The sequence below is a fragment of the Salvelinus fontinalis genome, unplaced genomic scaffold, assembly GCF_029448725.1.
Source record: "Salvelinus fontinalis isolate EN_2023a unplaced genomic scaffold, ASM2944872v1 scaffold_0487, whole genome shotgun sequence".
Lineage (NCBI taxonomy): Eukaryota > Metazoa > Chordata > Actinopteri > Salmoniformes > Salmonidae > Salvelinus > Salvelinus fontinalis.
The window spans coordinates 30001-47500 of NW_026600696.1; the positions used below are offsets into that span (position 1 = coordinate 30001).

The 17500-nt window shown below is 46.4% G+C and overlaps 1 protein-coding gene across 1 annotated transcript in view; it reads right to left on the minus strand.

Moving 5' to 3' along the window:
• LOC129846244 (dorsal-ventral patterning tolloid-like protein 1) overlaps positions 1–17500 on the minus strand; it is a gene marked incomplete at its 3' end in the record, with an annotated part of 143890 nt that overhangs the window by 29997 nt on the left and 96393 nt on the right. The window contains exons 7-9 of the mRNA XM_055914250.1: positions 13543–13648; positions 12274–12398; positions 3351–3466 (exon numbers count right to left, since the gene is read on the minus strand). Of these exons, the coding sequence (XP_055770225.1) occupies positions 3351–3466; positions 12274–12398; positions 13543–13648 (347 nt within the window). The remainder of the gene's footprint in view (positions 1–3350; positions 3467–12273; positions 12399–13542; positions 13649–17500) is intronic.

Consider the following 17500-nt stretch of genomic DNA (forward strand, 5'->3'; position numbering starts at 1 on the left):
TATCTCCCCTATCTCTGTGTTTACCTTCTCTCCTCTATCTCTGTGTTTACCTTCTCTCCCCTATCTCTCTGTGTTTACCTTCTCTCCCATATCTCTGTGTGTTTACCTTCTCTCCCCTATCTCTCCGTGTTTACCTTCTCTCCCCTATCTCTCTGTGTTTACCTTCTCTCCCCTATCTCTGTGTTTACCTTCTCTCCCCTATCTCTCTGTGTTTACCTTCTCTCCTCTATCTCTGTGTTTACCTTCTCTCCCCTATCTCTCTGTGTTTACCTTCTCTCCCATATCTCTCTGTGTTTACCTTCTCTCCCCTATCTCTGTGTGTTTACCTTCTCTCCTCTATCTCTGTGTTTACATTCTCTCCCCTATCTCTCTGTGTTTACCTTCTCTCCCCTATCTCTGTATTTACCTTCTCTCCCCTATCTCTGTGTGTTTACCTTCTCTCCCCTATCTCTGTGTGTTTACCTTCTCTCCCCTATCTCTCCGTGTTTACCTTCTCTCCCCTATCTCTGTGTGTTTACCTTCTCTCCCCTATCTCTCTGTGTTTACCTTCTCTCCCCTATCTCTGTGTGTTTACCTTCTCTCCCCTATCTCTGTGTTTACCTTCTCTCCCCTATCTCTGTGTGTTTACCTTCTCTCCCCTATCTCTGTGTGTTTACCTTCTCTCCCCTATCTCTCTGTGTTTACCTTCTCTCCCCTATCTCTGTATTTACCTTCTCTCCCCTATCTCTGTGTGTTTACCTTCTCTCCCCTATCTCTGTGTGTTTACCTTCTCTCCCCTATCTCTCTGTGTTTACCTTCTCTCCCCTATCTCTCTGTGTTTACCTTCTCTCCCCTATCTCTCTGTGTTTACCTTCTCTCCCCTATCTCTCTGTGTTTACCTTCTCTCCCCTATCTCTCTGTGTTTACCTTCTCTCCTCTATCTCTCTGTGTTTACCTTCTCTCCCCTATCTCTGTGTGTTTACCTTCTCTCCCCTATCTCTGTGTTTACATTCTCTCCCCTTTCTCTGTGTGTTTACATTCTCTCCCCTATCTCTGTGTTTACCTTCTCTCCCCTATCTCTGTGTGTTTACATTCTCTCCCCTATCTCTGTGTTTACCTTCTCTCCCCTATCTCTGTATTTACCTTCTCTCCCCTATCTCTGTGTGTTTACCTTCTCTCCCCTATCTCTGTGTGTTTACCTTCTCTCCCCTATCTCTGTGTTTACCTTCTCTCCTCTATCTCTCTGTGTGTTTACCTTCTCTCCCCTATCTCTGTGTGTTTACCTCCTCTCCCCTATCTCTGTGTGTTTACCTTCTCTCCCCTATCTATGTGTTTACCTTCTCTCCCCTATCTCTGTATTTACCTTCTCTCCCCTATCTCTGTGTTTACCTTCTCTCCCCTATCTCTGTGTTTACCTTCTCTCCTCTATCTCTCTGTGTGTTTACCTTCTCTCCCTTATCTCTGTGTTTACCTTCTCTCCCCTATCTCTGTGTTTACCTTCTCTCCCCTATCTCTCTGTGTTTACATTCTCTCCCCTATCGCTCTGTGTTTACCTTCTCTCTCCTATCTCTGTGTTTACCTTCTCTCCTCTATCTCTGTGTTTACCTTCTCTCCTATCTCTGTGTTTACCTTCTCTCCCCTATCTCTGTGTTTACCTTCTCTCCTCTATCTCTCTGTGTGTTTACCTTCTCTCCCTTATCTCTGTGTTTACCTTCTCTCCTATCTCTCTGTATTTACCTTCTCTCCCCTATCTCTGTGTGTTTACCTTCTCTCCTCTATCTCTGTGTGTGTTTACCTTCTCTCCCCTATCTCTCTGTTTTTACCTTCTCTCCCCTATCTCTGTGTGTTTACCTCCTCTCCCCTATCTCTGTGTTTACCTTCTCTCCCATATCTCTGTGTGTTTACCTTCTCTCCCATATCTCTGTGTGTTTACCTCCTCTCCCCTATCTCTGTGTGTTTACCTCCTCTCCCATATCTCTGTGTTTACATTCTCTCCCCTATCTCTGTGTTTACCTTCTCTCCCCTATCTCTGTGTTTACCTTCTCTCCCCTATCTCTGTGTGTTTACCTTCTCTCCCCTATCTCTCTGTGTTTACCTTCTCTCCCCTATCTCTGTGTGTTTACCTCCTCTCCCCTATCTCTGTGTTTACCTTCTCTCCCCTATCTCTGTGTGTTTACCTTCTCTCCCCTATCTCTCTGTGTTTACCTTCTCTCCCCTATCTCTCTGTGTTTACCTTCTCTCCCCTATCTCTCTGTGTTTACCTTCTCTCCCCTATCTCTGTGTTTACCTTCTCTCCCCTATCTCTCTGTGTTTACCTTCTCTCCCATATCTCTGTGTTTACCTTCTCTCCCCTATCTCTGTGTTTACATTCTCTCCCCTTTCTCTGTGTGTTTACATTCTCTCCCCTATCTCTGTGTTTACCTTCTCTCCCCTATCTATGTGTGTTTACATTCTCTCCCCTATCTCTGTGTGTTTACATTCTCTCCCCTATCTCTGTGTTTACCTTCTCTCCCCTATCTCTGTGTTTACCTTCTCTCCTCTTTCTCTCTGTGTTTACCTTCTCTCCTATATCTCTCTGTGTTTACCTTCTCTCCCCTATCTCTGTATTTACCTTCTCTCCCCTATCTCTGTGTGTTTACCTTCTCTCCCCTATCTCTGTGTGTTTACCTTCTCTCCCCTATCTCTGTGTTTACCTTCTCTCCTCTATCTCTCTGTGTGTTTACCTTCTCTCCCCTATCTCTGTGTGTTTACCTCCTCTCCCCTATCTCTGTGTGTTTACCTTCTCTCCCCTATCTCTGTGTTTACCTTCTCTCCCCTATCTCTGTATTTACCTTCTCTCCCCTATCTCTGTGTTTACCTTCTCTCCCCTATCTCTGTGTTTACCTTCTCTCCTCTATCTCTCTGTGTGTTTACCTTCTCTCCCTTATCTCTGTGTTTACCTTCTCTCCCCTATCTCTGTGTTTACCTTCTCTCCCCTATCTCTCTGTGTTTACCTTCTCTCCCCTATCGCTCTGTGTTTACCTTCTCTCTCCTATCTCTGTGTTTACCTTCTCTCCTCTATCACTGTGTTTACCTCCTCTCCCCTATCTCTGTGTTTACCTTCTCTCCCCTATCTCTGTGTTTACCTTCTCTCCCATATCTCTGTGTTTACCTTCTCTCCTATCTCTGTGTTTACCTTCTCTCCCCTATCTCTGTGTTTACCTTCTCTCCTCTATCTCTCTGTGTGTTTACCTTCTCTCCCTTATCTCTGTGTTTACCTTCTCTCCTATCTCTCTGTATTTACCTTCTCTCCCCTATCTCTGTGTGTTTACCTTCTCTCCTCTATCTCTGTGTGTGTTTACCTTCTCTCCCCTATCTCTCTGTGTGTTTACCTTCTCTCCCGGGGTGACAGAGACCCTCCAGACACAGTGTGTGTACGAGGGGTAACCGTTTGGATATCCGGGCGACGAGAAGTTACCTGTCGACTCCTGTAGGGTCTCCCCGCATGCTACACACACACACACACACACACACACACACACACACACACACACACACACACACAGAGGGAGAGAGAGAGAAAGTTAAACTCTTCTCTGTCATTGGTATAAGCCCCACCCCTTTTAAACTTCTTCCGTTTAAACTCACGCTTCTTTGTTGGCATGAAAAACATCGTATCAATATCGCCAAAAATGTAAATGGTATTAAATTATAATAAAAATAATAACTATAACAACAATGAAATGGTAACAGTCAACAGTAGAAAAAATAATACATCTAAAAGCCTAAACATTAAAAATTAACCATCTCTACTCCCATCTCTCTCTCTATCTTTACCATCTCTACTCCCATCTCTCTCTCTATCTTAACCATCTCTACTCCCATCTCTCTCTCTATCGTTACCATCTCTACACCCATCTCTACTCCCATCTCTCTCTCTGTCTTTACCATCTCTACTCCCATCTCTCTCTCTATCTTTACCATCTCTACTCCCATCTCTACTCCCATCTCTACTCCCATCTCTCTCTCTATCTTTACCATCTCTACTCCCATCTCTACTCCCATCTCTCTCTCTATCTTTACCATCTCTACTCCCATCTCTCTCTCTGTCTTTACCATCTCTACTCCCATCTCTCTCTCTATCTTTACCATCTCTATCTTTACCATCTCTACTCCCATCTCTACTCCCATCTCTACTCCCATCTCTCTCTCTATCTTTACCATCTCTACTCCCATCTCTCTCTCTATCTTTACCATCTCTACTCCCATCTCTACTCCCATCTCTCTCTCTATCTTTACCATCTCTACTCCCATCTCTCTCTCTATCTTTACCATCTCTACTCCCATCTCTCTCTCTATCTTTACCATCTCTACTCCCATCTCTACTCCCATCTCTCTCTCTGTCTTTACCATCTCTACTCCCATCTCTCTCTCTATCTTTACCATCTCTACTCCCATCTCTACTCCCATCTCTACTCCCATCTCTCCCTCTATCTTTACCATCTCTACTCCCATCTCTCTCTCTATCTTTACCATCTCTACTCCCATCTCTCTCTCTCTGTCTTTACCATCTCTACTCCCATCTCTCTCTCTGTCTTTACCATCTCTACTCCCATCTCTACTCCCATCTCTCTCTCTCTATCTTTACCATCTCTACTCCCATCTCTCTCTCTATCTTTACCATCTCTACTCCCATCTCTCTCTCTGTCTTTACCATCTCTACTCCCATCTCTCTCTCTATCTTTACCATCTCTACTCCCATCTCTCTCTCTATCTTTACCATCTCTACTCCCATCTCTCTCTCTATCTTTACCATCTCTACTCCCATCTCTCTCTCTCTATCTTTACCATCTCTACTCCCATCTCTCTCTCTATCTTTACCATCTCTACTCCCATCTCTCTCTCTATCTTTACCATCTCTACTCCCATCTCTCTCTCTATCTTTACCATCTCTACTCCCATCTCTCTCTCTCTATCTTTACCATCTCTACTCCCATCTCTCTCTCTCTCTATCTTTACCATCGCTACTCCAATCTCTCTCTCTATCTTTACCATCTCTACTCCCATCTCTCTCTCTATCTTTACCATCTCTACTCCCATCTCTCTCTCTATCTTTACCATCTCTACTCCCATCTCTCTCTCTATCTTTACCATCTCTACTCCCATCTCTCTCTCTCTATCTTTACCATCTCTACTCCCATCTCTCTCTCTATCTTTACCATCTCTACTCCCATCTCTCTCTCTATCTTTACCATCTCTACTCCCATCTCTCTCTCTATCTTTACCATCTCTACTCCCATCTCTCTCTCTCTATCTTTACCATCTCTACTCCCATCTCTCTCGCTCTCTATCTTTACCATCGCTACTCCAATCTCTCTCTCTATCTTTACCATCTCTACTCCCATCTCTCTCTCTCTATCTTTACCATCGCTACTCCAATCTCTCTCTCTATCTTTAACATCTCTACTCCCATCTCTCTCTCTATCTTTACCATCTCTACTCCCATCTCTCTCTCTATCTTTACCATCTCTACTCCCATCTCTACTCCCATCTCTCTCTCTCTATCTTTACCATCTCTACTCCCATCTCTCTCTCTATCTTTACCATCTCTACTCCCATCTCTCTCTCTCTATCTTTACCATCTCTACTCCAATCTCTCTCTCTATCTTTACCATCTCTACTCCCATCTCTACTCCCATCTCTCTCTCTATCTTTACCATCTCTACTCCCATCTCTCTCTCTCTTTCTTTCTTTACCATCTCTACTCCCATCTCTCTCTATCTTTACCATCTCTACTCCCATCTCTCTCTGTCTTTACCATCTCTACTCCCATCTCTGTCTTTACCATCTCTACTCCCATCTCTCACTCTATCTTTACCATCTCTACTCCCATCTCTCTCTCTCTATCTTTACCATCTCTACTCCCATTTCTCTCTCTCTATCTTTACCATCTCTACTCCCATCTCTCTCTCTCTATCTTAACCATCTCTACTCCCATCTCTCTCTCTATCTTTACCATCTCTACTCCCATCTCTCTCTCTCTATCTTTACCATCTCTACTCCCATCTCTCTCTCTGTCTTTACCATCTCTACTCCCATCTCTACTCCCATCTCTCTCTCTGTCTTTACCATCTCTACTCCCATCTCTCTCTCTCTATCTTTACCATCTCTACTCCCATCTCTCTCTCTATCTTTACCATCTCTACTCCCATCTCTCTCTCTGTCTTTACCATCTCTACTCCCATCTCTCTCTCTGTCTTTACCATCTCTACTCCCATCTCTCTCTCTGTCTTTACCATCTCTACTCCCATCTCTCTATCTTTACCATCTCTACTCCCATCTCTCTCTCTCTCTCTATCTTTACCATCTCTACTCCCATCTCTCTCTCTGTCTTTACCATCTCTACTCCCATCTCTCTATCTTTACCATCTCTACTCCCATCTCTACTCCCATCTCTCTCTCTATCTTTACCATCTCTACTCCCATCTCTCTCTCTCTATCTTTACCATCTCTACTCCCATCTCTCTCTCTATCTTTACCATCTCTACTCCCATCTCTCTCTCTGTATCTTTACCATCTCTACTCCCATCTCTCTCTCTCTATCTTTACCATCTCTACTCCCATCTCTCTCTCTCTGTCTACTCCCATCTATTTCTCCCTCCATCTCTCTCTCATCTCTCCCTCATTTCTTTCTCCTTCTCTGTCTTCATCTCTCGCTCCATCTCTCTCCATTTCTTCATATCTCCCTCCATCTCTCCCTCCTTCTCTCCCTCCATCTCTCCCTCCATCTCTCCCTCCATCTCTCCCTCCTTTTCTCCCTCCATATCTCCCTCCATCTCTCCCTCCATCTCTCGTTCCATATCTCCTTCCAAATCTCTTTCCTCCTCTCCCTCCATCTCTCTCGTAGTGAGATGAGTCACATGTGCCGTCCTCTCCCATCATGCATGCTGTTTTTACCCAGAGTGCCCTAGGGCCCGGCTCATCTGTCAGTTGTCACATATGACCTCATAAGGACTACAGCTGGGTCCACCACACACATACACAAGTACGCACACACGCATGAATGCTCACTCACACACACACATCTTATACACAGACACCAGGAGAGTATGTGCAGATGTTGAGCCAAAGTTGCTTCAATAGACTGTCAGAATAGAATGTTACAACAGAATGTTACAACAGAATGTTAGAATAGAATGTTACAACAGAATGTTAGAATAGAATGTCAGAATAGAATGTTGCAACAGAATGTTAGAATAGAATGTCAGAATAGATTGTTACAATAGAATGTCAGAATAGATTGTTAGAATAGAATGTCAGAATAGAATGTTACAACAGAATGTTAGAATAGAATGTCAGAATAGATTGTTAGAATAGAATGTCAGAATAGATTGTTAGAATAGAATGTCAGAATAGAATGTTACAACAGAATGTTAGAATAGAATGTCAGAATAGATTGTTAGAATAGAATGTCAGAATAGATTGTTACAACAGAATGTTACAATAGAATGTCAGAATAGATTGTTAGAATAGAATGTCAGAATAGATTGTTACAATAGAATGTCAGAATAGATTGTTACAATAGAATGTTAGAATAGAAAGTTCCAGAAAAGGTCCAGTTACCAGGACCACAAAGACAAATTCCATCTGGACATCGTTGCCCCAGAGCAGTGATTCCCAAACGTTTTATAGTCCAGTCCCCCATGAGACATTCAACCTCCAGCTGTACCCCCTCTAGCACCACAGTCAGCTGTACCCCTTCTAGCACCACAGTCAGCACACTCTCAAATGTTGTTTTTTGCCATCATCGTAAGCCTGCCACACTCACACATAAGAATGAGTGTGAGGTTTTATCACAACCTTGCTGCGGAGAACGTGATCACACAGTCATCCAGAACAGCTGATGATCTCATGCATATGTCAGAGTCACTTGCCTCGAAGCGAGCATAGAAGTCATTTAGCTCGTCTGGTAGGCTCGTGTCACTGGGCAGCTCGCGGCTGTGCTTCCCTTTGTAGTCTGCAATGGTTTCCAAGCCCTGCCACATCCGACGAGCGTCAGAGCCGGTGTAGTACGATTCGATCTTAGTCCTGTGTTGATGCTTTGCCTGTTTGATGGTTTGTCGGAGGGTATAGCGGGATCTCTTATAAACTTCTGGGTTAGAGTCCTTGAAAGTGGCAGCTCTACCATTTAGCTCAGTGCGAATGTTGCCTGTAATCCATGGCTTCTGGTTGGGATATGTACGTACGGTCACTGTGGGGACGACGTCATCAATACACTTATTGATGAAGCCGCTGACTGAGGTGGTGTATTCCTCAATGCCATCGGAAGAATCCCAGAACATGTTCCAGTCTGTGGTAGCGAAACAGTCCTGTAGCTTAGCATCTGCTTCATCAGTCCACTTCCTTATTGACAGAGTCACTGGTTCTTCCTGCTTTAGTTTTTGCTTGTAAGCAGGAATCAGGAGGATGGAATTATGGTCAGATTTGCCAAATGGAGGGCGAGGGAGAGCTTTGTACACGTCTCTGTGTGTGGAGTAAAGGTGGTCTACAGTTTTTTCCCCTTTGGTTGCACATGTGACATGCTGATAGAAATTCGGTAAAACTAATTTAAGTTTCCCTGCATTAAAGTCTCCGGCCCTCAAACCTTAGGGTTAGGGGTTAGGGCAGGGGTGGGCAAACTTTTTGACTCGCGGGCCACAATGGGTTCTAAAATTTGACAGAGGGGCCGGGCCAGGAGCATTTGGAGGGAGTGTTTGGGCCGGATATACTAAAGCATTAAATGTAGTGTGTGCAAACCTCATAGCACAGTAAGAACACTACAACCCAATTTATTAACTGTCTTTCAAATGTAAAAAATAGCCCTTATCAGTTAATAAATTTGTCTCAAGGAATATGCAAGATATGGCATTTACATACTATTTCGCAGATACCGGGATGAGGAAATGTAAATAGATTAAAATAACATACGCACTGTGATTTATCAAGATTGCGTCTGTTTTTAATAAGTTTCAATCGAAGGTGCAAAGTTAAAGAAATCAACATTTATTGAAAAATGGAATCACTTTCAACATTCAAAACATATTATTACACAACGAAATACTCAAGCTCAATAATATCTACTTGTGTTAAACTCCGCAAAATCATGGATGGATTGTCCTGACCGCGCACTCTACAAACTCGCCACGGACGCCCTCGCCTTCACGCGCAAACAGTACACGTGTATCGTTGCCAAGCACACAGACATAGGCTGTATTAAATATCCAACCTGCAGCTGAAAATGTAAATTTAAATTAAGAGCGATGTGCGGCGTGTTAATAAAGCTACTGTACCGCTGCTGTGCGTAAATGCCTTTTTGTTTAACTCGCTGACTATATCTTCGTCAATCAGTTCCACGCGGCGAGTCACTGTCCTGCGTGCTAAACTGATTTTTTCAAACTTGGCTTTGCTATCCGGACACAAGAGACCTGCTGTCTCTACCATGCACTCTTTCAAAAACTCGCCTTCGGAGAAAGGCTTGCTGGCCTTTGCTAATTTGAATGCCAGCAAATAACTTGCCTTGGTACTTGACTCTTGAATTGCAGTTTGTCGGTGAGAAAAGTTCTGTTGACTCTGTAAATTAGCTGCCAACCTCTTGTGTTGACTGCTTGCTAGCATAGTTTGCATGCTTCGTGGCAAAGTGACGGCTGATACTGTACTCTTTGAAAACCGCAACAGCTTCTTGGCATATCAGACATACAGCCGTTGATCGGACTTCAGTGAAGAAGTATTTTGTTGTCCACTCCTTATTAAACACTCGGCATTCGCTGTCCACTTTCCTTCTCTTTGGTCCGCTCATTTTCACAGAAGGGCTTAATGGTGACGTGAAACGAAGTGAAAATTAAAGTGAAATAAAGAGAAATACGCGCCACTCCAACAACGGTCAATGTGTTTTGAGTGCGCCATCTATTGGGGAAACGTGGGCATTGCAGGGAAAGGGGAAAAAAAGGAGGTTTTTACTATAATTTGGACAAGTTCGTCGGGCCGGATTAAAAAGCCTAACGGGCCGTATGTGGCCCGCGGGCCGTAGTTTGCCCATGTCTGGGTTAGGGGTTAGGTTTAGGGGTTAGGTTTAGGGGTTAGGTTTAGGGGTTAGGGGTTAGGGGTTAGGTTTAGTTTGAGGGTTAGGGATTAGGGGTTAAGGGTTAGGTTTATTTTGAGGGTTAGGGATTAGGGGTTAAGGGTTAGGTTTAGTTTGAGGGTTAGGGATTAGGGGTTAAGGGTTAGGTTTATTTTGAGGGTTAGGGATTAGGGGTTAAGGGTTAGGTTTAGTTTGAGGGTTAGGGATTAGGGGTTAAGGGTTAGGTTTAGTTTGAGGGTTAGGGATTAGGGGTTAAGGGTTAGGTTAAGTTTGAGGGTTAAGGGTTAGGGGTTAGGGATTAGGGGTTAAGGGTTAGGGATTAGGGGTTAAGGTTTAGGGGTTAAGGGTTAGGGGTTAAGAGTTAGGGGTTAAGAGTTAGGGGTTAAGGTTTAGGGGTTAAGGGTTGAGGGTTAGGGTATACGGGTTAGGGGTTAAGGGTTAAGGGTTAAGGGTTAGGGTTAGTTAGAGGGTTAGGTTAGGGAAAATAGAACTTTGAATGGGAAGACATGGGAAGACATGGGAAGACATGGGAAGACATGTTTTGGTCCCCACTTGGATAGTAAAACCAACATGTTTTGAGTTCACACACACATTCAGAGGGAAGAACACATGACATCACCGTCTCTGTGGAACCTGACTGGCTGGAGGGAGGAAACACATTTCTTCTGCTCTGTGATTGGCTGGAGGGAGGAAACACATTTCTTCTGCTATGTGATTGGCTGGAGGGAGGAAACACATTTCTTCTGCTCTGTGATTGGCTGGAGGGAGGAAACACATTTCTTCTGCTATGTGATTGGCTGGAGGGAGGAAACACATTTCTTCTGCTATGTGATTGGCTGGAGGGAGGAAACACATTTCTTCTGCTATGTGATTGGCTGGAGGGAGGAAACACATTTCTTCTGCTATGTGATTGGCTGGAGGGAGGAAACACATTTCTTCTGCTATGTGATTGGCTGGAGGGAGGAAACACATTTCTTCTGCTATGTGATTGGCTGGAGGGAGGAAACACATTTCTTCTGCTATGTGATTGGCTGGAGGGGGGAAACACATTTCTTCTGCTATGTGATTGGCTGGAGGGAGGAAACACATTTCTTCTGCTATGTGATTGGCTGGAGGGAGGAAACACATTTCTTCTGCTATGTGATTGGCTGGAGGGAGGAAACACATTTCTTCTGCTCTGTGACTGGCTGGAGGGAGGAAACACATTTCTTCTGCTCTGTGATTGGCTGGAGGGAGGAAACACATTTCTTCTGCTCTGTGATTGGCTGGAGGGAGGAAACACATTTCTTCTGCTATGTGATTGGCTGGAGGGAGGAAACACATTTCTTCTGCTATGTGATTGGCTGGAGGGAGGAAACACATTTCTTCTGCTATGTGATTGGCTGGAGGGAGGAAACACATTTCTTCTGCTATGTGATTGGCTGGAGGGAGGAAACACATTTCTTCTGCTCTGTGATTGGCTGGAGGGAGGAAACACATTTCTTCTGCTATGTGATTGGCTGGAGGGAGGAAACACATTTCTTCTGCTATGTGATTGGCTGGAGGGAGGAAACACATTTCTTCTGCTATGTGATTGGCTGGAGGGAGGAAACACATTTCTTCTGCTATGTGATTGGCTGGAGGGAGGAAACACATTTCTTCTGCTATGTGACTGGCTGGAGGGAGGAAACACATTTCTTCTGCTATGTGATTGGCTGGAGGGAGGAAACACATTTCTTCTGCTATGTGATTGGCTGGAGGGAGGAAACACATTTCTTCTGCTATGTGACTGGCTGGAGGGAGGAAACACATTTCTTCTGCTATGTGACTGGCTGGAGGGAGGAAACACATTTCTTCTGCTATGTGACTGGCTGGAGGGAGGAAACACATTTCTTCTGCTCTGTGATTGGCTGGAGGGAGGAAACACATTTCTTCTGCTATGTGACTGGCTGGAGGGAGGAAACACATTTCTTCTGCTATGTGACTGGCTGGAGGGAGGAAACACATTTCTTCTGCTATGTGACTGACACCTCAGAGAGCAGAAGAAGAAGAGTCCCTGATGAGAAAGGCCAGTAAGCCACTCACTCACACACACTCACTCACACACAGTACACAGAAACACACACACACTCACACACAGTACACAGAAACACACACACTCACTCACACACAGTACACAGAAACACACACACTCACTCACACACAGTACACAGACCTACCGGGGCATCTGTAGAGCTTCCTGGCCTGAGTTATATCTCCTTTACTGAGTCTGGTTCTCTGGCCAATGGCAGGACGGATCCCATTCTCATCTCTAGATGGGAGGATGGTGTCTAGAAACATACCTCTGGATGGAGGGAGGGGGGAGGGAAGGGGGGGGGGGGAGGGAGGGAGGGAGGGAGAGAGAGAGGGAGAGAGGGAGGGGGGATGGAGGGAGAGAGGGAGGGAGAGAGGGAGAGAGGGAGGGAGGGAGAGAGGGAGAGAGGGGGGAGGGAGGGAGAGAGGGAGGGAGAGAGAGAGGGAGAGAGGGAGTGAGAGAGGGAGAGAGGGAGGGGGGATGGAGGGAGAGAGGGAAGGAGAGAGGGAGAGAGGGAGGGAGGGAGAGAGGGAGAGAGGGGGGGGAGGGAGGGAGAGAGGGAGGGGGGAGGGAGGGAGGGACGGAAGGGGGGAGAGAGAGAGGGAGGGAGGGAGGGACGGAGGGGGGGAGGGGGGGAGAGATGGGGAGGGAGCAAGGGAGGGAGGGAGGGAGGGAGGGAGAGAGGGATGGGGGGATGGAGGGAGGGAAGGACGGAGGGGGGAGGGAGAGAGAGAGGGAGGGAGGGAGGGACGGAGGGGGGGAGAGATGGGGTGGGAGGGACGGAGGGAGCGAGGGAGGGAGGGATGGAGGGAGAGAGGGAGGGGGGATGGAGGGAGGGAGGGACGGAGGGGGGGAGGGAATGAGAGAGAGGGAGGGAGAGAGGGAGAGAGGGAGGGAGAGAGGGAGAGAGGGAGGGAGGGAGAGAGGGAGAGAGGGGGGGGGAGAGGGAGGGGGCAGGGAGGGAGGGGGGAGGGAGGGAGAGAGAGAGGGAGGGACGGAGGGGGGGAGGGATGGGGAGGGAGCGAGGGAGGGAGCGATGGAGGGAGGGAGGGAGGGAGGGAGAGAGGGATGGGGGGATGGAGGGAGGGACGGAGGGACGGAGGGGGGAGGGAGAGAGAGAGGGAGGGAGGGAGGGAGGGACGGAGGGGGGAGAGATGGGGTGGGAGGGAGGGAGGGAGCGAGGGAGGGAGGGATGGAGGGAGAGAGGGAGGGGGGATGGAGGGAGGGAGGGACGGAGGGGGGGAGAGAGAGAGGGAGGAAGGGAGGGAGGGAGGGAGGGACGGAGGGGGGGAGAGATGGGGAGGGAGGGAGGGGGGAGGGAGGGGGGAGGGATTTAGAGTTAAACAAAAGTTACATGGTGTGCGTGCGTGCGTGCGTGCGTGCGTGCGTGTGTGTGGGTGTGTGTGTGTGTTACCGTGAGAAGGTGTTCCTAGCGTAATGCATGATGCTGTCGAAGTCGTAAGGCTCTCCCAGTGAGTTCACCTCTCCTGGTTCCATCTTCAGGAAGTTATACTCCTGACCTGGGGACAACACACTCTCAGAGACACAGATAGGGACAACACACTCTCAGAGACACAGATAGGGACAACACACTCTCAGAGAGACAGATAGGGACAACACACTCTCAGAGACACAGATAGAGACAACACACTCTCAGAGACACAGATAGAGACAACACACTCTCAGAGACACAGAGATAGGGACAACACACTCTCAGAGACACAGAGATAGGGACAACACACTCTCAGAGACACAGAGATAGAGACAACACACTCTCAGAGACACAGATAGGGACAACACACTCTCAGAGACACAGATAGGGACAACACACTCTCAGAGACACAGATAGGGACAACACACTCTCAGAGACACAGATAGAGACAACACACTCTCAGAGACACAGATAGGGACAACACACTCTCAGAGACACAGATAGAGACAACACACTCTCAGAGAGACAGATAGAGACACAGATAGGGACAACACACTCTCAGAGACATAGATAGAGACAACACACTCTCAGAGACAACACACTCTCAGAGACACACAGATAGAGACAACACACTCTCAGAGACACACAGATAGAGACACAGATAGAGACACAGATAGGGACACCACACTCTCAGAGACACAGATAGAGACACCATACTCTCAGAGACACAGATAGGGACAACACACTCTCAGAGACACACAGATAGAGACAACACACTCTCAGAGACACAGATAGAGACAACACACTCTCAGAGACACAGAGAGAGACAACACACTCTCAGAGACACAGATAGAGACAACACACTCTCAGAGACACAGAGAGAGAAAACACACTCTCAGAGACACAGAGAGAGACAACACACTCTCAGAGACACACAGATAGAGACACAGATAGAGACAACACACTCTCAGAGACACACAGATAGAGACAACACACTCTCAGATACACAGATAGAGACAACACACTCTCAGAGACACAGAGAGAGACAACACACTCTCAGAGACACAGATAGAGACAACACACTCTCAGAGACACACAGATAGAGACACAGATAGAGACACAGAGAGAGACAACACACTCTCAGAGACACAGAGAGAGACAACACACTCTCAGAGACACAGAGAGAGACAACACACTCTCAGAGACACAGAGAGAGACAACACACTCTCAGAGACACACAGATAGAGACAACACACTCTCAGAGACACAGAGATAGGGACAACACACTCTCAGAGACACAGAGAGAGACAACACACTCTCAGAGAAACAGATAGAGACACACACTCTCAGATACACAGATAGAGACACAGATAGGGACAACACACTCTCAGAGACACAGATAGGGACAACACACTCTCAGAGACACAGATAGAGACAACACACTCTCAGAGACACAGATAGAGACAACACACTCTCAGAGACACAGATAGAGACAACACACTCTCAGAGACACAGATAGAGACAACACACTCTCAGAGACACAGATAGGGACAACACACTCTCAGAGACACAGATAGGGACAACACACTCTCAGAGACACAGATAGAGACACAGATAGGGACAACACACTCTCAGAGACACAGATAGAGACAACACACTCTCAGAGACACAGAGAGAGACAACACACTCTCAGAGACACAGATAGAGACAACACACTCTCAGAGACACAGATAGGGACACAGATAGAGACAACACACTCTCAGAGACACAGATAGAGACACAGATAGAGACACACAGATAGAGACAACACACTCTCAGAGACACACAGATAGAGACACACAGATAGAGACAACACACTCTCAGAGACACAGATAGAGACACACAGATAGAGACAACACACTCTCAGAGACACACAGATAGAGACACAGATAGGGACAACACACTCTCAGAGACACAGATAGAGACAACACACTCTCAGAGACACAGATAGAGACACAGATAGAGACACACAGATAGAGACAACACACTCTCAGAGACACAGATAGGGACAACACACTCTCAGAGACACAGATAGAGACACAGATAGAGACAACACACTCTCAGAGACACAGATAGAGACACAGATAGAGACAACACACTCTCAGAGACACAGATAGGGACAACACACTCTCAGAGACACACAGATAGAGACACAGATAGAGACACACAGATAGGGACAACACACTCTCAGATACACACAGATAGAGACACAGATAGAGACAACACACTCTCAGAGACACAGATAGAGACACAGATAGGGACAACACACTCTCAGAGACACAGATAGAGACACAGATAGAGACAACACACTCTCAGAGACACACAGATAGAGACAACACACTCTCAGAGACACAGATAGGGACAACACACTCTCAGAGACACAGATAGAGACACAGATAGAGACAACACACTCTCAGAGACACACAGATAGAGACAACACACTCTCAGAGACACAGATAGGGACACAGATAGAGACAACACACTCTCAGAGACACAGATAGAGACAACACACTCTCAGAGACACAGATAGGGACAACACACTCTCAGAGACACAGATAGAGACACAGATAGAGACAACACACTCTCAGAGACACAGATAGAGACAACACACTCTCAGAGACACAGATAGGGACAACACACTCTCAGAGACACAGATAGAGACACAGATAGAGACAACACACTCTCAGAGACACCGATAGAGACAACACACTCTCAGAGACACAGATAGAGACAACACACTCTCAGAGACACAGATAGAGACAACACACTCTCAGAGACACAGAGAGAGACAACACACTCTCAGAGACACAGATAGAGACAACACACTCTCAGAGACACAGATAGGGACACAGATAGAGACAACACACTCTCAGAGACACAGATAGAGACACAGATAGAGACACACAGATAGAGACAACACACTCTCAGAGACACACAGATAGAGACACACAGATAGAGACAACACACTCTCAGAGACACAGATAGAGACACACAGATAGAGACACACAGATAGAGACAACACACTCTCAGAGACACACAGATAGAGACACAGATAGGGACAACACACTCTCAGAGACACAGATAGAGACAACACACTCTCAGAGACACAGATAGAGACACAGATAGAGACACACAGATAGAGACAACACACTCTCAGAGACACAGATAGGGACAACACACTCTCAGAGACACAGATAGAGACACAGATAGAGACAACACACTCTCAGAGACACAGATAGAGACACAGATAGAGACAACACACTCTCAGAGACACAGATAGGGACAACACACTCTCAGAGACACACAGATAGAGACACAGATAGAGACACAGATAGGGACAACACACTCTCAGATACACACAGATAGAGACACAGATAGAGACAACACACTCTCAGAGACACAGATAGAGACACAGATAGGGACAACACACTCTCAGAGACACAGATAGAGACACAGATAGAGACAACACACTCTCAGAGACACACAGATAGAGACAACACACTCTCAGAGACACAGATAGGGACAACACACTCTCAGAGACACAGATAGAGACACAGATAGAGACAACACACTCTCAGAGACACACAGATAGAGACAACACACTCTCAGAGACACAGATAGGGACACAGATAGAGACAACACACTCTCAGAGACACAGATAGAGACAACACACTCTCAGAGACACAGATAGGGACAACACACTCTCAGAGACACAGATAGAGACAACACACTCTCAGAGACACACAGATAGAGACACAGATATTAGACAACACACTCTCAGATACACAGATAGGGACAACACACTCTCAGAGACACAGATAGGGACAACACACTCTCAGAGACACAGATAGGGACAACACACTCTCAGAGACACAGATAGAGACAACACACTCTCAGAGAC